General features: G+C 39.3%; 1 protein-coding gene across 1 annotated transcript; it reads right to left on the bottom strand.

Annotated features, from left to right (window-relative positions):
* Nucleotides 1-3833: 3833 nt before the first annotated feature.
* MTFR2 (mitochondrial fission regulator 2) lies at nt 3834-22117 on the bottom strand. Its single transcript, XM_038131748.1, has 8 exons — nt 18649-22117; nt 17952-18083; nt 17526-17630; nt 17165-17289; nt 15614-15828; nt 14286-14586; nt 12091-12277; nt 3834-10562 (listed from the first exon to the last, which is right to left on the bottom strand). Exons 1-8 carry the CDS (start codon nt 18712-18714, stop codon nt 10464-10466), a joined length of 1230 nt encoding a protein of 409 aa, XP_037987676.1. The 5' UTR covers nt 18715-22117; the 3' UTR covers nt 3834-10463.
* Nucleotides 22118-22415: the final 298 nt, after the last annotated feature.

Here is a 22415-nt window from a genome sequence, read left to right as displayed (position 1 = left end):
GTCTGGACTTCAGCTGCGTTTTGCTAAGTCCTCCACCTGCCCAAGACCTAAACATGTCACAATATAGTCCTGTGTGACCAATAGGCTCCATTTTCTTCTGGACAGTTCCACTACTTAGGCCTTTATGTTGACAGGCTTTGAAATACAAACCACCAACAAAATTATCTGGCAACTCAACAGTCCTGCCAAAAATGCTTAATAGAGGTGCAGTTTATTTATTTCTACTGTGGTTACACTTTGGAGTGCTCTAGTTATGGATCAGGAACTGCAAAAGGGACACCAATGCTGCTCCCATGACAAGCTGTTATCATGGAAATAATTTGATAACAGAGTCATGTTAGAGATCAAGAAGCAAATCATCACAGATCCTGAAGAGAGCAACATGTGAAAGGACAGCTTTTACTTCAATGGCAAAGGAACACAACTTCTATGGTTTTGAGGAAAAAGTGAATTGGTGACCTCCAGGTACCTTAAAAAAATCTGTACGTGTTGCTAGGGGTTTGGAGTCCTGTTTTGTTTTTTTGGTTTGTTTTTTTTTTTCCTTTTGAGTTTATTCCTTCACCAATCCAACTGCAGCTCTTTCTTTCTGATACTTCAGTGTCATTAATTTAAAGGGAGAGCTTACATCATCACTTGAGTTACTTGACAGCTTGAAGTTTTGCCTGTGGGTGTTACATTGCTCTCAGGGACATCTTATATAATAATGCAGATGTCATTTTTCAGCTGGCATGGCACATCTACAAGCTTAAATTTTACTGAGATTTATGATGGAATGAAGTCTCCTTAAATATTTGAATATCGGCAAAGAGTTTGCACCTTCAAGAGTAGCACAAGTTACTCTGTGAAACTAAAAGTACTTTTGAGATGTAAAACAAATATAGTAAGAGCTGTTCTCTTTCTGAGACAACCTATGATAAATACACTGGAAAATAAACATATGAGGAAGGAAGGCACCACTGTCAAAAAGGGACAATTGTTTCACTCTGTAGTTGGGTCACTGTCAAACCAGCACTGGGTTTTACTACAGAGAAGAAATAAAGAAGAGTCACCACTTCCCAGTATGGATGTCATGCTCATTACTGAAATGCACTCTCATTTAAATTATTTTAGTTCTCACTTCCTACAACTGGCTAGTATTACAATTTCTCTCTGGCACAGAAAGAAGCTTTTAGCACTTTTTTTAATCTTCATGCATTCACTGACAAATCAAGTCACTGCAAACAGATTTTCTGTTTCTGAAATAATACAGTTTGAATGAAACAGCTTTATAGTTTTTCAACTGACTGTACTAGAATGTACTTTCCTTCTGAAGACCTAACCTGCTATGGCATCATCACTATGGCTTTTTGCCATCAGTCACATCTTCATTATTTCTCTATATGTAATTTCTGCTTTTAATTATCCACAAATTTTATCACTTATTTCATTACTAAAAATATGAAACGGCATCAGCCCAGTACCATTCTCTGTAATCTTTAGTAGAAATACTTCCTTTCAGTGATTACTATTATCTGCTAGCTGATCAGTTCTACATCCATTTAACATCTACTTTTCTGGGTAATAAAAATGTTGTATTTTAATTTACACTGTTCTATTGCAGCTATTTTTGTTAAGGATGATTTAAAACATCTATTTTACAATACAGTCACAAGAGATCAGTCCTGTGTCTAAGTATTTCCAACTGTGCAAAAGAATACCATAGTACAGGGGTTTTTTTGCCTAGAATTGATACATGCCAATTGACCTATAGTCATGTGTCTTACCCCACTTTTCTTAAAAAGAAAACTTAGATGACACAATTTTCTGAATTTCTGTATTACAGTAAAGTTCACTCAAAGTAAATACAAAGGGCCATATGTCTGACTGCCAGCTTCTTTAGAATTTACAGATTTGAAATTGCTTAGCCATCTGCAGTTCTAACTTTTTTGTTCTAGTAAGCAGAGTTTAACTTATTCCTCCATCAAACAATTACTTCAGTGGTAATTAGTGATCCTGGGTTTTTTCCCAAGTAAATACATTCCACTTTTCCTAAAATCTATGCAATTCCTAAGTGAGACTTTTACTCATATTAAAGCAATGGAACAGCACCAACTTCCAAATAAAAGTGCCAGGGCCCATTACCAGGTGTGATGTTCATCATCCTCAACCTGTATTGGATTCACCACTATCGTGCTCAGTCAAGATCTGGCCAAGTACCATTTTCTTGAAAGCTTCTAAGTCTTGACTGTGAGACCTGTATGCTGAAGGAAGACAAAGGACTTAGTCCTGTGGTCAAGATCCCCCACAACTTTTATTACAGTAGAGAAGAGGAAAAAGGGGGTACATGGAAGAAAAATACTGCGAGTTGGTACAGATGTGTAGAAATAGCACAAGTGTCTGGGTTCCCCAGGCAACTACCAGCTTAGAGCACTGTTACCATGCTCTTCTCCTAGCAACAGCTCCAAGAGCTCACACGGCACAAAGCAGGATTTCACAAATTCTGTTTGTTTTGCTCGCCTTATGGCAATGTTTCTTCAATAGATTCTTTTATTTGTGAACTCAAAAACTTAATTTAACATCAAAAATTAGTTCAGTGACAAGCTAGGTTATACTTATTTGGTAAAGATCTAACTAGCAGCTGCATTGTTCTGATATACTAAATACAAAGTATACTCTTCAAATCCGAAAGAAAAGGTTATGCCACTACTGAAAAATAATAAATGGGCTGGGGATTTGCTAGAAGTCTTGAAAAAGCAGACTCCTCAGAAATGTAACTAGTAAAGCCTTAATATAATTCTTGTGCATGCAGACAGTGCATATGAGAGGAACAGGCAGAAGAAGCAAACACAAATTGATGAAAAATATTGGAGCGGTCAAATGAGCAGATAGGAACAGGTGTTGATAAATCTCACATCTCACCTGAGTCAAACCAAAGTACATCTTCAAACTACCTATTATTACTATCACAAAATACTGAGCTGGATATTATTTTCCCACTGTACATGCTGGTAAGGAACTTCCCATTTAATAAATTAAAACCAAGAACATTGAGTTTGACCTCTCTTCAGGAACACTTCCATACAAGCAAAGAGTTTAAAAACAGCCTGGCTTATCAAACCTGCCCCAGTAGATGACAGTCAAACATGGTATGCAAGACAAACAAAAACACCTGCTAAAAAATGATGAGTAAAATAACAGACAGACAAAATTGAGTAAGAAACAACAGAATACACATTGAAAAACCCCAATATTCCAAAGGACAGAAACCCCTCACTTCAGCAGTAGAACACACAACCTCTGCTATTTCAGTTATTCCTACAGTTCTCATTATAGAAAAAAAAGAGGATACAAATAGTTACAGCTGCAAACTGTAAGGTAAAAATGCATCGAACAGCCATAAGGCAAAAATAACACAGGGAAAAAACTAAAACTAAGCTTACTTTAAATTTCTTCCTACTGCTCCTTTATGCCAGCAGCTGTTGCTCAGTGGCAACTGCCTCCTAGCAAGCACAGCTGCTGTGTTATGGCACAAGAACTACAAAGTGAAACAGAGAAGTGGGAACAATCAATCTGGGTTGGCTTTTCCTACTAAACAAAATGTTGGCTACCAAAGAGAAAGCACAGATGGCAGGAATGAAGTGGACACTTCGAAGATTGACACTACTGAAGGTTAAATTTGCCCAGCTCTGCAAACATCCCCAAACCCAGCTTTATGGACACACCTAAACTGGTTCAAGTCACTGTGTGTACATGTGAGGGGCAAAGAATGCATCCGAAAGAGCAGTATAGTGTTTCATCTGACAAAAAAAAAAAAAAAAAAAAAGTGAATTTCTATGCCCCATAGACTTTGAATCAGTAAAAAGCAGCATATTTTCACTTGTATAAGCTAGAAGTTATGTGCATACTGGACCACAAAGAGAAATCTCCAATGGCCATTTCACATGGGATAAAGAGGATATTTTTTCAGAAAAAAAATTCTGCCAGGTCAAGCTCTTCTCTAACTCACCACATAAAATTTTCAGCCTGTTCTCCCAGAAAATGAAGTAGCAGTTTTATTTTGTGAAGAGAATAAATGAGCCAGGTATTGACTTTTTACTAATCCAAGTGCACATAAATACAGTTCATCATAATGCTAATAAGATAAAATCATCTACCCCTACAATTTAGTGTATACCACTATAAAAATAAAAAGATAAAGGGATTAAAATTTTGTTGTGAGACTTTATGCTGACAAAGCAGAATTTCTTTTAGTTTAAGACTTGCCACATAGACCTGGTATGATACTGCTCTCTTGTGGTTAAACCCATGCAGTTCATCTGCAAAATGTAACAACTGTATCAATTATTTTAAAAGATATTTAAATGTCTTTTAATCTAAGACATTTTTAGTTGATCAGCAGTTTGAAGCAATCAGTGTCAGCTCCACCCCTGCAGACTATACTGCCATGTCTCTGTTACCTACAGAGAGAATTTAGACTGCTGCTTTTGCTTGTGTCCCATTGAAATCAAATGCCTAAAATTAGCCTTAAACAAAAGGTCAGAATATATCCATGCCAAAACCAATGAAAGTCTGAACACTCTTCCTAAAATACATAAATAATTTGCTTTTAAGGCCTACTTTAGCTTTCCAGGCTGGATGAAAATGTAAGCAGAAATTAAAATGTAAGGAGGTCTAGAAACACAGCTGGAACAAAAGCACCATGCTATTGTTCTTTCAATGTGCCAAAAAAAAAAAAAGAATTCAAATTTCCAATACAGAAGGAGAGGCCCTGATGACAGCATTATTGGGGAAAATAATGAATATCAAAAGAAGGGCCTTTTGATTATTATAATCAAAATTTGTAAATAATCCAGCCAAATAATACTGACATGTGCCAAATTTCTCTGAAGTAGGAGGACAGCTGTCATCTTTAGCCTTTACTCACAATATAGTTATAGATATTGTGAAAACTAGCACCACAATTCAAGACTGAGTTCCTAAACAAAGTGTTTCAAGGCATAACTATGGAGAACAATGTACATTGCTTTAAACCACTGAAACATCTACAAACAGCAAGCCTGTCAAAGACCCTTCCAGATTGTGCCTTTCACATTTGGCTAACTCACAAAACACAAAAGCAGAATAATTAACGCAAACAGATACAAGCATTGATTCGTGTCATGTTTCTTTTTACATAGATTAAATACTCTTTCTAACACATCCACTATTTCTGACTTTATAAGATTCTTCCTTTTTTTACAAAAACTCTTCTATACAACTATAACATACCTGGTTTGTTTACTATACTGTTAATATAGAGTGACTTCAGTTTCATACTACAAAGTATTTTGAGAAATAATGAAAAATTTCTTCTTTCTCTATTGGTAATTTATAACAGCTATCCTATTCCTGCTAGTTAAGCTACATGCTTTATCTTCACATCTTTGAACTCGACCTTATTGGGACATACCCAAGCACCTCCATGTCTTTCTTGCAGTGAGGGGCTCAAAACTGGACACGGAACTCAAAGTGTGGCCTCACCAGTGCGAAGCACAGGGGGACAGTCACTGCCCTGGTCCTGGTGGCCACACTATTCCTGATACAGGTCAGAATGCCATTGGCCTTCTTGGCCACCTGGGCACAGCTGGCTCATGTTCAGACACTGCCAACCACTACCCACAGGTCTTTTTTTTGTCAGGTGGCTTTCCAGCTGCTCTGTCCCCAGACTGTAGCACTGCAAGGGGTTGTTGTGACCCAAGGACAGGACCTGGACTGGGCCTTGTTGAATCTCAGACAGTTGGCCTTGGCCCATTGATCCAACCTCTCTAGATCTCTCTGCAGAGCCTTCCTGCCCTCCAGCAGATCAACACTCCCACACAACTTGGTGTCATCTGTGAACTTACTGAGAATATACCCAATCCCCACATTGAGATAAAGACAGAACTGGGAAATCCTACTAGTGACCAGCTGGCTCCACGCACCAACCAGGTTTTCACAGTGCATCTGTACAAGCCATGACTAGCCAGTTTCTCCAGGAGAATGCTGTGGGAAACTGTCAAAGGCTTTACTCAAGTCCCCAATTAGCCAAGATTGATGACAAATGACAGAAAGTGACTCGGTGAGCATTTCCACCAGCTTCCTCAGTACCCTTGAGTGGATCCCATCTGGCCCCATAAACTTGTGAGTGTCCAAGTGTGGCAGCAAGTCACTGGCTACTTGCCCTTGGATTATGGGGGCTTCATTCCACTCCCTGTCCCTGTCTTCCAGCTCAGGGGGCTGCGTACCTGGGGACAAGTGGTCTAGCTATTAAAGGATTACAGAAGGAAGGCATTAAGAACCTCAGCCTCTTCCAGGTCCTTTGTCACTATGTTTCTCCCCACACCTAGAAAAGGATGGAGCTTCTTCTTGGCCCTCCTGTCATTACTAATATATCTAGAGAAACATTTCTTTACTGCAGTAGTCCGACTAAATTTTAGCTGGGCTTTGACTATTGTAATTTTCTCCCTGATTACCTCACAAAATTCTTGTGGTCCTCCTGAGTTACCTGCCCCTTCTTCCAAAGGTCATAGGCCAAAAACTCTCCGTCCAGCCAGACAGGTCTTCCCCACCAGCTAATCTTTCAGTCCATGGGAATCACCTCCTCCTCTGCCAGTAGCACTTGCTTCTTGAAGAATGTCCATCTTTCCTGGAGTACTTTGCCTTCTGGGACTGTCCCCCAAGAGATTCACTGGGTCTCCTAGACAAGCCAAAGTCTGTCCTGCAGAAGTCCAGGATAGCAGAACTGTTAACTCCCCTCCTTCCTTCTCTGAGAACTGAAAATGCTAGTGCGCTGTGATTACTGTGCCCAAGATATCTCCAACCATCACATCATCCACCAATCCTTCTTTGCCTGCACACAACAGGCACAGCAGGGCACCTTCCTCACTGTAAACTATTCAATCTCACACAGACGTGCAACAATGCTCTAAAATATTATACATAATTAATTAATAGATTATTCAGATACACCTGGAAGGTGATACAGATGTAGCTGAAGTCAGTGTCACTATGAAAAATGTACTGGTAAAAAACATAGGGGTCTGAGGACCTGGTAGAGGAATCAGGATGATAAATATCTCCCAGGTACCTACAGTCACTGGCAAACACATTTCAGATAAAGTGGAAGTGAAATTTGGCTGCAGCTCTTGCTTAACACTGGGACATCAGTTGTTTCAATAGTCTTGCCTGTAGAACTTCCTTTCCCCAAGGCAACTGATCAGTGACTCAAGGCTAACTTGCCTAGCAGGTTCCCTTTGTCAGTTTGGCTTTTCCAAGAACCCTATATATAATTTTACTATTTAGGTGGGACTAAAGAACAGTGTAATTAATTCCTAACAAGAAGACTTGACTGAGGGCAGTGAATACTGTGGCATACTCTCTGCTCTATCCAAAAACTCTGTACCTACACATACAGGGAGAGTATATAGATTAATTAATAAATATATATTCATATAATGATTAATACATATGAAAATATATATTAATTGTCTCTCACAAAGTAGTGATTATCTGGACAGGTCTGGTATATCACAGGAATGTGTCAGCAGTGATATTCTGACAATAATTGTCAGGTAATTGTATTCATTAGTCTCCTTGTAATGGGGAGCTCACTGATAGAGAACTCAAATCTTTTAGGATCTCCTAGAAGAAAATCTGTAAAAATGTTTTTAAAGGACTGCATTTAAAGGACTACTTTTCCTTCTAGTCCTTTTACTCAAGACATCTGAAACATTTACTCATTTCAATTTTATCAGCTGGATATCATATACATACTTTTTAAGTCTTTCTGGCAGAAAAGCAAAACCAACTTCCATTCCAGCAACCACTCCAGCATCTCCTGAAGGAAGACATCCTGCCCAAAAAGTGGAGTGGTAGGAGTGTAAGTTTTTCAGACTTCAGTGATAAGAAGGCACAACCTTTCACAAGATATGCCAGCAGACCAATAGAGCCCTTGTGTTCCTGAGTCTCCTCCTCCTCTCCCACATCAATAGCACAACTCTTGAGTTGCACTGTGACTGAGCAATTTGGTCAGGGACATTATGTAAACAAGGGCATTTGTAGGAAAAACATGGAATGGATTCTAGGTGGGCACAGGAAACTTCAGAGAACCTAAAGCTGCTTCCCAGATGTTGATACAGGAGTTTTAGTCAAAGAAAATAAGATGACAAAGCTGCATTTCCATCAGTTATGAAAAGGGAGAAAAACCTCTGCAATGAGTGATAGAACTTTTCATTACTAATTTTTGCTAAGCTTTCCAACTTCTTGGTATTAAAAACTGTCAGATGTTACCAGATACCACCCACAGACTTCTTTACATCTGGAACTACATAAAATAAAGAATCTGTTCTTGTAATATGTGTAGGTGGGGAAATAAAAATCACATGGTCCACTACTTATTCTTTTTGCTAAGGAAGTGGGTCAGCTATGAACTGCATCACTGCGCAATTCACATCAAAATGACAAAAATCAGACAGTATCCAACAACCACAAGGGTCACACAGCTCACTAAAATTTGCAGATACTTCTGGCACTAGATTGTGTTAAGAGGTACTAAGAAATTTCTCAGAAGTCCCTTCTAAAATGAAAATACTCTTCCAAAGTCAAAATTCTCACCGCAAACCGCTCCTGTTGGCCTAACTTGTAGTTAAATGACAAACTCTGGGGAGAACAGAAAAATTGCAAAAGGAGTCCAAACTAATTGTTCTTCATGAAGAGAAGAAACTGTTGGTCAAATAAAGCAACTGACGTAACTACCATATGGCCTTGCACACAATTCAGTCGCTCAAAGAAGGAATTCCATTCTGCTTGTCAGTCACAACAGCAGGGCCACAACCTCCGAAACCCCCTGGATCTAGGAATGCTGACATCGAGCAGGAGATCACTTGCACTCACTGCACTGCAGATACTGAACAAGAGGGAGCCAATTCACAGCCCTTATGCTCACTGGCTCTCACCTGCCTGCGTGTCCACTTCAGCAGACACCACATGGACTTCCTTCACTGTCACTGCCTGCTGCTCCTGCACAGCAGAGACCAGAGCAGCAGACAAAATACAATGAGGAGCTTTGATGGAACAGGGTAAAATGATCCAGTATGGGGATGAGCTGGATATTCTGTACAGATCTCATAGCAATTACCAAGTTTAGGTAGAGAAAGGAACAAATGCTTATTTTGGAGGAAAGTGAAGGCCAAACTGTTACAGACCAACCAATGAATGGGAGAATATGATAAAGTTCAATAATTACTAAATCCAGAAGAAATAAATGCATAGAGGATTTAATTTTAGAAGCATAATATACCAAATCAATTAAGGTCCAGTTTTAGTCAAAAGACAATTTTTAAAACCAAAATGCAAGTATGGTATTTGCACAATAATTTCTTACAACAGTGCAAATAAGACTCAGCAGTAAGAGGGGATGCAGCTGTCAGTCTTCTCCATGAAAGTGAGCAGAGAAATAGAAGACACATGGGATATAAAGGACACATTCAACAGTCTGACAGGATTTGGGTTTTTCATTAGACAAAAGATTAGGTGAAAGCAGCTCCTGTAACCAATGGATCTTAATAAATTTGTAAATAAGTGGCTTTATTAAGTCAGTCCTACTCTGGTAGGAAAAAATACTAGTTGTTCTTTAATTAGTTTTAGATAATTTAAGAACTTGTCTAATATGATCAGTTCTTAAGATCCAAAAGAGTCTGCAACACAAAAGGCCACTACCACACACATCTACAATATAAAGAGAATTTTATTTTATAAGCTCTCATGAACAAAACTGAGTTCACATGCACATACCAAGACAGAAATTAATATTTAATTACATATGGAATTTAGACTGTGTGCTATAAGATCTCTCTGCAAGGTCTTTTTTACCTCAGAATGCAACTCCCTCATATTACAGGCATTTAATAAATGACCTGCCATTTAGTCACAGCACAAAATTCCACAAATGAGGAAGTTCATCTCCTGACCTAAAATAAATTAGAAAACTGTTTGAACATGGAGTAAGGAGTTGCATCAGTAAACTGCAAAGAAAACCAAGGCAACTATGCCTCTCTCATGAAAAAGTATTACCATTATATACAGTAGTTATAACACACTTACAAAAACTTTACACTTCCTTGTTATTTACACTGGAGTGCAAAGAGAGCATATACCTCAGCTCCCACAGCAATAAATCTTTGTTTTCCTCCCCTACACACTGCTTTCTTGAATTCCCCAGGTTCCAAAGGCACTGCTCCATAGCAATAGAAACCTTCTCTCAGTTCTCTGCTTCTTGTAAAAGCATCACATTCACAAGTTTGGCTACTGAGAAACCAGAGAGAAGGAAGAGGTAATTTCACAAACCCTGAAACACCCAAACTTCAACATAGGAAGGCATGATCTGGAACAACACATTACAGCACCTTACAGCAGTCTCCAAGTAGACCCACCACCCATATACACTGAACTTTCCTTGGAAGTCTCCACTATATGTGAGCTCTTGCTTTCCACGCTGGTACCTGCTTAACTCCATCAGTTCTTGTAAGGCTGAGTTTTGCATTTGGCTTCAGACTGCAGCACCCAACCTGAAGAGCAGAGACGAAATTGAAATTATACCCAAGAAACTGAATTAGAAGATGTTTACAAGAAAAACCTTTTGGAAGAGTTGTTGCACTTCTCTCAACACAGAAAGAATAGTCTGTGCAGTTGGTTTAAGTACATTTATTCTTCAAGACACTCAACAATTAACAGTTAGAGGCTCGGTTACAAACTCATAAGATTATTCTGCTTTAAAAAGAAAAATTCCATCTTTTTGTATCTACTCCTGAACATGCTGGCCTTAAGCAGTCTCTCTTCCAGGACTTCATAATCCAGCTGTCAGATTCTGGAACAAAAGCTATTCCATATACAAGCTGTTCCAGGAGCTAGTTTTGATCTTTGTATCTAGAATCAGGTATGTCAGCTATGCAGCGCAATAGTCTGCAGCATCAAAAATACCAGCATGGTTCTTTTTAGGACACTTTAATATCTCCTTTGGGGAAAAAAAAAGTCAAAGAAATTTATTAAGACTGCACCAGGTACTGTTGACACACTGGAGTCTGTAAAATATATGCTACATTTAGCTTGGAAAATCCTTGTGGCAGCTGAAATTAAAAAAAAAAAAAAAATCAAATCAAATCATTACAACTAGAAAGAGGAACACACAGATTAGTTTTCCTCAAGTTTTCAGCCACAAACTAGCCACACATAAGAGCAGCTTCCAAAGCATATTTAAGAATATCTGGATTTCCATTGTATGCTCTGCATTACTATTTCCATCCATTAGGTTAACAAATGCCACAGCCAGAATCTCTTCTCTCATTCTTACAATAAAAAGATAGAATTGCTAAGCAGAGAGACACGATTTAAATTAGTGCCACCCATTTCTATCCATCTCATCTGAGCAGTTCTGAGGTTTGTGGAATGCCTAAAAACAAACAAAATAGCACTGCTGGGCTGAGGTAGCTGGCACAGGCTGATATGCAGAAATCATTGCTCAGAACCACCTTAGTCCAATGGCTCTGTCTACCACTTCTTTGTTCCTAGGAAAAACTGTATTCTTCATGGGCTTTACAACAGAATCACAACTCATTTTGGATAAAGATTCAAATTGTGTGGAAACTACACTCAAAGGAAAATATTACAAACTATGCATTTATTTTCATTTCTGAGCAGTTAGGGTGTATTAATCAGACCTTTCTGGACCTCCCCAATATCCTTATTTAAAAATTAGTCAATAACTGTCTAAACACACAGTTTTCATGCCTGGATACCTGCCAGGTACCATCAAGCTACGGTCCATAGTTTAATCAACTATGACATGAAGTTTTAAAATCAGTCTTCTAAGTTTTTTTTTTTTTCCTCTGCACACCTAGAAGTGCATTTACCAGTCTAAATCCACCCAAATTCATTTGAGTTTTTCTCCTTTGATTATACTTTAAAGAAAGTAAGTACCTAGGCTAATGGCTAAAAAAATTGTGCAGAAGTTCTAGGCTTGTGAAAAGCTCTTCAAGTATCCATGAAAACAGCAGTCAGTTCAAGAAAACAAACACAAATTCTTATATAAAAACATACCACTGGCACCTCAGGACTAGAAAATGGAGAGCTATCAAAAGAATTATTTTCTTTGTCCAGGGAATCGTCTTCATCATAATTTTGATGTGCAAACTTCTGCTTTAGAGCGTGAGTTAGTACAGCAATGGGATCCCAATCTGAACTTTGCATCTTTTTGGGTCTAGAAAGAGGTGTACCTCCAGGAGACCTATGAATGACAACAAAAAAGTTATTGTCTCCTAACCCTAATCCTGTGCTGACTAATCCAAAATCTAGATGCACAACTTCTATAAACACCCTATTCTATAAATCCCTGATTATACAAGTAATGTTGCTGTAATGTTAAAGCAATTCATCAAATACAACTGATACAATTACACCCAACAACTTGTCAGCCACATTCTTAGCCTGAAAACACAACTTGATGCTGTTCCATGAAGAAAGCTGGCAAAAAAATTTAACACAAAGTGTTAAAGAATTGCAAATAACAAGCAAAAAAAAAGGCAAAACTGCAGTTTTTGTATCAAGTCATTTATAAGTTATATTTAAGTATGTTAATGGGAATGTCCCATTAAGGTATTTCATAATCACTGTGAACATAATTTAATTTCAATTTTATTCATTTTAAGTTCATTTAAATTCTGAAATCAAAACAGCACATACACCCCCCAAAACTTATCATAAATGTTGAAGCCAGTGACTAGTCCAAGACAATAAATCATAAGACTTTCTAACCATTGAGAAATCCTGGGGGGCTGGTAGGGTGGAAAAATCTAGAAATGTTCAGAGTTCTGCTTGTAAAGTGCAGTCTCCGGTCTGATGATTTGTACCTAACAATGCACACTGGCAACACCAAGTTCTAAGTCTGGCAGTGACAGTAATTGTTGCTTAACACAAAACCTGAGAGGACTGAGTTCACGGTCCCTATAAAAAGAAACCCTCAGAGCATTTGCACAATGTGTAAGACAGTGTTTGGGTGGTGGAAAATGGGATCTTCAGGTTCTCAATTTCTAAGAACAGAGGACTTTCCCTTTCCAGTGCACACATTAAACTACTGTCAGAAAGACTGTAACAATTTTGATCATCATTACTCCCTCCAAAAATATAAATGATTCATTACTCAACTAAGCTCTACTTCAGAATACATGTAGATGTCTAAATCCAGAAAGCATTTTGGATGTACAAGCTACCACTTCCTGCTTATTATGCCCCTGCTCAAGATGTTAAAACTGTCAACCTGAACAACTCATTTTCTTTGCTCATCATAGATGGAATTATGGAGGAAAAAAAAACATATATAAAGGAAACACACAGGTTTACCTAAGTGCATTTTATATTTGCTTTATTTACTGTGAGAATGTCATCAAAAGCATAAAGATATGCTTTGGATTTGCATGCAAATTATTTGCCCAAGTTTTCTCCTAGTCATTTTCAGGGATAAAGCTCACAGTTAAGAAAATGTTGAAATGAGAATGCAGTTAAGTTTTGCCAAGTGACACTCTTCCCACATTGAGAGCTTCAAATATTCATTACAGGCTCAGTTTTTCTTACTTTTTCAGTCCAAGAAGTTCAGAAAATAATTCTGAAGGCGTAATCTCTATTATACCTAGCATAGCAGAGACCAGAAGAGGTATTGAAGTCTTACGTAAAATATTTTTTTACAAGTCAACTGCAGTTACCTTTAAGACAGCTGACCACTAAAAATATTTATAATCCTACTGAATACTGCACTATTCAACTGCACTACTGGAATACAAATTTATGAAACATTTTCAATAAATGATACAGTACATGTTTTTGTAAACACTTCAAAACTTGAAGCAGGATATTTTGAGTATGCTAACAGTAGTTTTCTAAAGTTTCCCTGAGGATTTGGCCTTTCACAGTGAATCCAGAAGGGTTATTTTTTCAGATCAGTTTCCTGTGCCTGTGCATGCAACCCTGTAAGCGACCTCTCACCTCCCCACACCAACCTGAGATTTGCATACTGAAGCAGCACAGCAGTTTAAAATGCTGCATCAGTCAGCATGTTTTAAATGCATCTAAAAGCCACATCACCAGTATCTTACATTTCATGCAGTGAACTCAGAAGCTGCCAACTTGAGTTTGTCAGCAGTAGCTGCTCTTTAAATGACTGGTGTTCTCTGGTGCTACTGAAGTGCTGCTGATGCTTAGATAGCCTTGGCTTGCTGAGGTGCACATCCAATCCAACCTACCTCTCAACAGCTCGCAACTGAACTTTGTTTAGGTCTTTCAAAACATCCATCATACTGGGAAAGGTATTTGTCCTCTGGTGATCAGTATTGTTCGCTGCAGCTGAATCGCTGTTTCTTGCAGCTCGGCGTTGTTTGATAAGTTCCAGTGCAGAATTACTAGCATCAACACCAGATGGTGCACCAGAAGGAAGTGGAGGAGGCGAGGGAATTACAAAGTGATGGTGAGAGACGGACAATGGTGTAGAAGTCATGGCTGGCAGTGGGTAAAATCCATCTGGAGTGCTGAGTGTTTTAAAGGCTTCTGCATACAGTTAGAGAAGAAAAACATATAACAACATATATTAACATCTAGGATTATCAGTTTTAAGTCAAGATAAGACTGCCCTCTGAAAGCAGTCCTTTTTTAGACACCTTGCACATTACAGCACAGAAGAACTAAACTTAAAACAAAGAATATTACTTCAAACCCACAAATTCAGAATACAGGAAGTAATTAATTGGAGGTGTCTTGCGCTGCACTGATTTTCACTTCTTGTGTCTTCAATCTAGGCACTAGATAAATCAGCAAAGCAGCCTACTGCTACATAGGGTGATCGGTGGTCTAGAGGTTACAATAACCTACATGAATCAAAAGATAACCACAAAACATGTAGAACAGATTACAATACTGAGTGCAATGGAAAAGAGACAGAGAAGACTCAACAGAACAGCTGAATGTCACAGAAGTGCCTAACAATGCCACACAAAAGTAACTACCTCGCACCAGTCCAAGTACTTCAGCAACCACAGGGGGGTTGGTCTGCAAGTAAGACAATTGAGACTCAAAACTTACCAGGAAAGAAAAGAGGTCACAAGATAGAGGTGCATATTGGAGACCAACTACCCAGGATACATCTGTCTGTAGCATTTGTTTTTGTTAAAGCCCCAACCAGACTGATTTAGAATTCTTTTTCTACACATTATTTTAATAATTTGTTAGAAACAGTGCAAAACCCCAAAAAGGGACAAAGGCTTTAACTTTACAGTTATTCATAGCCTACCAATAGTGATGTTAATAAAAGCGATGTTAATAAACTTCTTCATCAACATGGAAATTAGTATGAAGAGTACTTAGGATCAATTGCATTTGAACTTGGCAAATAGACCACAAAATAGAAATGGCAAGTGCACCAAATAGCAAAAAGAAAAACAAAATAGTATATTCAGTAAATTCAGTTGGTGTATCTTCAGTTAGAGAAGTTAAAGATGTTCTCTACCAATATCAGACACGACAAGCTCTAAAGCAAAAAAAAAGGAACACTGGTTTGCTTCAAATCAGAAGGGCTTACTTGAGGGAATGCTTCCCAAGGTCTGCACTGAAACAATTGCAGCAATCTGAGCACGAAGAAAGGTCAGCTCATCTTCAAGTGCAGAAATTTTCTGGAGTGCTGCTTGATCCACACCGACTTTTTGTGCACTGTTTTTTGGAATGCGCTGTATTGAATCCAGACGTGGATATGGATCAGGAGGAGCTGTACTTTTCTCTTTTCTCCTCAATTCAGTCCTACAAACCAAAAAAAAAAGACACAGTTCCAAAAGGCTCAGCCAACAACGAAAACCTCAAAACTACTTGGGCTGTTCAAGCAAGTTATTGTCACTTAGCAAGACCTAACTTTTCCAACTATTTAAGGAAACCACACTTTTAACCGCGCATAACTTATGAAATGTTTCAAGTCTCCCTTTGCTCAAGTACAATGAAGATCCTTGCAAAGTCATCAAAAGAATTAGTCAGATAATTCACTCAGGGATAATTAAACATCATAAAGTCATACAGTAGGATCGTCATTATTCAATAGTTATTAGACTGACACCGTAAGGTGTCTCTCCCTTCTTGCTACATGAAAGGCAAGAGGAACAAAGAATAACGATCTCTTAATTAGGTTTCAAAAATTTTAGTCATTTATCAAACTCTAAGAACACTGCCATGAAGTAGTTACAATCTTCAGAAAAGGTACTTGAAAATAATAATGTTTAATACAGACTCACTGAACAATAATCTTACCTTCTGTAAGCTACTATAACCAAAGACAGCATTAGAAAATTGTGCTGTCTCAGGTTTTAATTTAAAAAACTGTTTCAAGTCTGTGTCTGCAGAGAAAAACTTAAAATAGAAGTATAAAATCAAACTACCAGAAAGAAATTAAATTTACCTGATTCACTTAAGATGCACTAAACTTTGGTGAGAAAAAAGCCCGGACCTTTTCCCTTATTTTAAACATCCTTTTACTTCAAATCAGACCTGAAGCACTGCTTTCTGATTTGCCAAAACCCCCTTGCTATAAACACTGCTTGAGAAGGAATAGATATCAGGTAGAATAGTTGCTCTTGAAGAACATCCCACAGAGCTAGAGGAGGAGGAACAAAGAATGGAACAACAAAAGAATGAACTGTCATAGTTCTGTGAATCTGGACAGCTAAAGAACAGCAAGAGCAGGACAAAACAGGCCAGGATTTTTTTGTTCTTTCAACAATGTTCTTGTTCTTTTGCTATTTAACAGCTGTTACAAAGAAACTTTAACAATTATGCCTCAGGAAACATAAGATGAAATACACTGTATTTTAACTTCTCCAAAGAAAAGTGTGTCATTTGAATTCATCCATTTATTTCATTTTCATTACTGGCAAGTACCACAAAGGTCACAGACAAAACAAATGCCAATAATGAAGCAGAATTACATTGTCCTAATACAGAAAGTACTCTCCCTCCCCCGCAACCTCAGAAACCCAAAATGTTTCCAAGAAAAGGTTAGGAATAAAGGAAAATAAACTTAAAGACAAAATCATGCACCACAAAGAAAGCAAAATTTATTTCTTTTATTTATTTTTACACTTTTACTTACCTAAGTCTAGTACATGCTTGTCCTTCGTCATTTGCCACCCACAGGACATCAGCAAGTGATGGAGCCACAGGAGCTGGAGCTGCACTTTGTTCATCATAACCCAATGGACTTGGGTCTTGAACAAACTAAAAAAAAAAAGCCAAAAAAAAGGTATGAAGGGAAACTGGATTCAGCACATACTGAAGGTTTTGGCTCAGCAAAAAGGAATTTTTAAACAGTGCTATAATTAGGTTGAAAACAGTGAGTATAAGGGATGCACCACACAATTACACAATCTAAAAAGAAGAGGAAACCTATCATTAAATTAAGAAACGAGAAAATACAAACATGTGAAGTAAACACATAACAATAAACTTCTTACTTGAAAGTAAGGTCTGGGGTAGGGCTCCAAGGACAGAATTGTCCCAAGTCTACGGACAACACTTCGAGTAGATCCATATTCCTTTTTTTTGCAAACAGATGTTACCTAAAAAGCAGAAAACCTTTGAACCTGAGAAGCAAAATCAAAGCCCCCAGTAGTTATTTCATTACTCTATGTTACAGATAATTTAATATAATGCAATTTGGTTAACCTAACTTTACAATGCTCTTCTCAAGCTGGAAGTCCAAAGAGGCCTACACTGGTACGACAGTGCCTAAAGCACTGCCAAAATACAGAATATTTCAAAGAGGCACAACGGCCAATATCTTGAGATACTGACAAAAGTGCCCATTTAATTAACTACGTGCAGCTGTGTAAGTCTTGGGAAAGAACAATTAGCAAAGTAGTGAAATAAATTTAACATACCTTGGCCTGATACTTCCTTATGACAGCATATAACTGCTGGAAATGCCCTCCCGATGAGGCTGCTGAAGGAAGGCATGTTCCGAGAGCACGACTGATACTGCTGCCAAACGCGTGAGTTTCAAAAAACGCGGCCTGTCAAAAAAACCAACAGCTTCCAACAACGGAACCAGAAAGTAACGAGGGCAGCTCAGCCAAATCAGCACTCCTGGAGAGAGTCGCTGTTTTCCCACCACCAACGCCGGGATTGTCTCAGGAGCACAAGCTGCAGCAGTGCCTCACTGCCAACAGCCCCCAGAGGAGCCGCCCACGACCTCACGCTCCGACACCAGCCCGTGGCACGGCCTCAGCGCCCCTTCCAGCTGCCCCGCCGCACCCCTCCCGGCTCCCGAACGCACGGCGTTAGCTGCTACTGGCGGAGGGCTACGTAGCCTTTTATTTGGAACAGCAGAGCACGAGCAGCCAACACCACTGGCTTTCTTCGGCTCAGGGCAAAAAGCGCCTCTTGGCTGTGTCAGGGCAGTGACCCCAGGTGCGGGCAGCGTGTTCCGACTAACTCGGCCGCGGGCAAGGAGGGCGCTGAAGCCGCCCCGCCGCCCGCGGTGCCGACCTTCCCTCCCTCCGCCCAGCCAAGCGGCCGCAGGCGAGACGCCCCGCCCGAGCGGCGCTCCGGGCGCAGGCAGCCGCCGCGGGCTCTCACCTGCTGGTGCGGCCAGCCGAGGTAGCGCAGCAGCCGCCGCAGGAGCTGCAGCAGCAGCAGCGCCATGGCGGGCGGGCGCCGCGCCCGCGGCAGTGCCCAGAGCCGCGCCACCGGCGGCTGGGGGCGGGGCACCGCGGCAGCCCCGCCAATGGGAAGTCGGCAGTGCCGCGGCGGAGCCAATGAACGGCGGGCGGGCCCGTCGCGGGGGGTGTCGGGATGAGCGGTTTGAACGCCGCGCTGGCCGGGCCTGCCCCTCTTCCCGGGGAGCGCTCCCGGGAATGCGGGCAGCTCGCACGCCTGACTGACCGAGGGATTGTAATCACAAGAAAGGTAGCTTCTGCCTCTGCGACCACAGTACGCACCAACAGAACAAATGCATCAGAGCCTGTTAACTCACTGAATTAATGGTAAGGAGCTACAGTGAAATGCTTTAGGTCTTGGATGTAAGAAACTCCTAACTACTTCATTCACACACCTAAAACAAACACACCAAGTATCCTCAAGGCAACAACTGCCCAGTAACACCTGACTACACTGACTTCACTGCAAAACCTGGTTTTGAAATTCTGCACTTGCTCTTTTATCTTGCACTTCCTTCATCTTTGTAAGATCTCTACTGTTTTCCTCAGGAAAGTCTGAAAACTTCAAGAAAGTTAGCAGTGGTAAAAGTGCTTCTAGGAGAAGAAATATCCTTTTCCCCCAGCTATGCAGTCCATGCTTGGAGATCATCTTCCCTCTGTGCAGTTTGTGTTCCTATTGTTAGCACTGGAGTTGCTACAGGATCATTGCTGGTTACTGTTATCCTTGCCAGGTGGATCCATTCTCTAAGACCAAACACAGAGGAGTAGCAGTACTGGTAATACACACGGTAGTAACAGCATACAGCTGGTTCAAGGGACTAGGAAGGTTCAAGCTTGAGGAGAGAAAGGGTGGAACATTTTAATGGATATTTAGAAAAACTGTACTACAATGCTTGCCTTAAAGAAAAAAAAAAGTACTTCTCACCTACTCCTCCAACACCTTAATAAAGAAGGGGAAATGTCTACAGAATGGGAACACACAGCTCTACTGGAAAGCCAGGAAGAGACAGGGTCTCTCAAGCAGCAGCGAAACCAAGGCAATTTAGCTTCACTGCAGCACCAGTAACCAGCTGCACTGACAGAGAGGTGCTGCTGGGAACTCATACAAAAATGCTTCAAGTCAGTAGGTACAACTTTGAACAGTACAGAAGGGACTGGCAGGATCTTCTGAACAAAAGCAACTTCTGACAAGCCAGCTTTAAAAAACAAGAAGTGACACAGGGCTCAAGGCTTAATGCTGCTGCTGTACCTCTGGAGCTGAGTCAAAGCTCAGGGACAGCTCTCCTTTAAAAGCACTACCAAAACAATTGCAGGAAAGCTTTATAGCTGCCCACTCTTACAGTAATGCTGATTGTTCCTGGAAGAGGATGTGAGATTTAATTCCAAACCAAGAAACTAAATGGACACTGTACTAACAGTACAGCTACTGGATTCCATGTGGGTTGGTGGCCTTTTTTTTTTTTTTTTTTTTTTTTTCCTAGGAGAATGTATGCCTAATTTTATCTGAACTGCAGGGATAACTTCAAACTCTGTGAATCCACTTCATCTTTGCACGGTCTCCTTAAAAAGTGCTTCATTGCTGGAGAGCAGTGAGTCAGAACGAGTAGCTGAATTCAAAAGATAGTTAAACATTTTATACCAGCATAATGTCTACACAGTTTTTTCCCCCTGTACTACCAGTCATGGTCTTTACCTTTTAACAAGAGAAATGTGAAATGCACTGAAATTCCAGTCACAGGTCATGCAACTACCTTACTAGCACCAAGTGAAAGCCTCACAAATGTTTTTTCTTAGCACAGTGAAAATTCACTCTTCATGTTAAAAGACAAGTGTTGCAGCACAAGACTTGAATTAAAAAAGTGAACTCCACTCCCACTTTGTTTCTTACAGATGTCTCAGAGAGACTGCAACTTGCATCTTTGACCACATTAATTAACTTATTTAAAGAAATGTTAGTGGCAAATGTCATTGTGTGTTCTGTAATCAAATTACATTTCTGATAAACTGCAATAAAATTAGGGATTGCAAAAAACCCAGATTTTTATGATCTAACCCTTAGACAAGTTTGTAGGACCAAATGCCATTACCAAAGCAATCTCTACCAGATCTCCTTGGATATTCAGCTGAAGTACAAAATTTAAATCTGCCTCGTCTTGCAGGAATCGTACTGCTTTGTGACACACAGACCCTAACAATCCACTTTCAACCTGACATAAATGATACAAATTACCTGTTATAAGGTCATGACAGCTCAAGCATATCTTGATCCTGTTCAGTTACAGACTGATGTTTAATTTTACTTCATTAGGACAGACTTTGATGTTTGCTTTGTTCCCTTTTTTGCTTATCCTAATTTAATATACACAAAGTATATTAAAGTTTTGCTGAGAAGTCCAAAGAGTATTCTGCTTATCATTTCAAACAGCTATTAAAAGATGCACTGTACATGTAAAAGCAAATCTGGCAACAACTGTTTAGTTGGGCTAAACATTTTAAAACATAAAGAGGGAATGAGTTTATTAACTAACTACTACTGGGAGTTAAGTATTGCTCCTGTTTCTACACAGCTGCTGGCAAATTAGCAAAATGTAAAATACAGTTTCTTCAGCTACAGTGAGGATTGTTTTGTTTTCCTTCCTTCTAGTGTTTAATTTGTATAGGGGAGTTTACTTCTTAACAGTAAAGCAAATAAGAAGGCATACATTATACAGGTATTTAATACTAACACCTCTATTAAAGCTTTTCCTTTTTTCCCCCTACTTTTAAAGATATATGCCTTTTGAAGGGGTGAGTAAGAACAACTACCCTTTTAACTCCACATAAACTAAATCTTAATGTTATCTACAGCATTTTGAGAAAGACAAACAAAGTAATCTTGTATTAGAATGTCCTTGTTCTGGTAATTCAAGCATATTACTTTCATCCTTAACATTCTAGAGGTTAAGTGTGTAACTACCACTAAAGCTAAGCCAGAGGGTTTGTCATTTTTTTTTTAAAACAAACCAAAAAACAGAAACAAACAAACAAAAAAACCCCAAAAACCAACCAAACCACAAAAAAACCCAAAAAACCAACCAAACAAACAAAAAAACCAAAAACCAACCAACCAAAAATCCCCTTAATATCTGCACTTTGGCTACAAAAATTATTGCAGGACAATTATTAGAAAGTAGTGTTGATGAAAGTAAGATTAATTTCTCACACTTCTGGTAACTATGAATTATATTTACCAATTCGGGTTGTAACATCTCTTGCTTTATTTTTTCAGGGATTTTGTGGTGTTTTGTTTCTCTCCTCCCACCTTCTCCTGCCCTGCTCTCTCATTTTAATTTAAATGCTGAACATGTGAATGACTCACTCTTGCCAGATTACACACCCAGAGAGGCAAGCCCACATAGAGAAATTAAAGAGGCAATTCTAACAAACTGTAAAAAGAAATTGCTAAAAAAGAAGCTAGATTGATACTGCCACCAAATTAACTTAAGTGTTCTGCTGATGACTAAGCTATTAAAAAATACACTTGAAACTCACTGTAGTTTGTATATGCATATGTATTTCTTAGACTAGTAATGAAGAGTGACGATTTCACTGTTGAAGTAAAATTCTTGTTACACCCTCGCAGGGTGAAATAAGAATCCAGGTTTATCATTCTGTAAATGTGATTCTCATGAACTAACATACAATCAG

This window comes from Motacilla alba, chromosome 3 (genome assembly GCF_015832195.1).
Source record: "Motacilla alba alba isolate MOTALB_02 chromosome 3, Motacilla_alba_V1.0_pri, whole genome shotgun sequence".
In the NCBI taxonomy this organism is placed as follows: domain Eukaryota; kingdom Metazoa; phylum Chordata; class Aves; order Passeriformes; family Motacillidae; genus Motacilla; species Motacilla alba.
This window is presented reverse-complemented; position numbering and strand designations above follow the sequence as displayed.

What these genes read in the sequence shown, in the direction of transcription:
- MTFR2 (XM_038131748.1), bottom strand. Translation starts at nt 18,714, where the DNA reads ATGGCGCTGCTGCTGCTGCAGCTCCTGCGGCGGCTGCTGCGCTACCTC. An exon ending in TAAGGAAGTATCAGGCCAAG is followed by an intron (nt 17,631 to 17,951) that starts GTATGTTAAATT and finishes TCTGCTTTTTAG; the next exon opens with GTAACATCTGTTTGCAAAAA. An exon ending in CTTGGGAAGCATTCCCTCAA is followed by an intron (nt 14,587 to 15,613) that starts GTAAGCCCTTCT and finishes AACTGTATGCAG; the next exon opens with AAGCCTTTAAAACACTCAGC.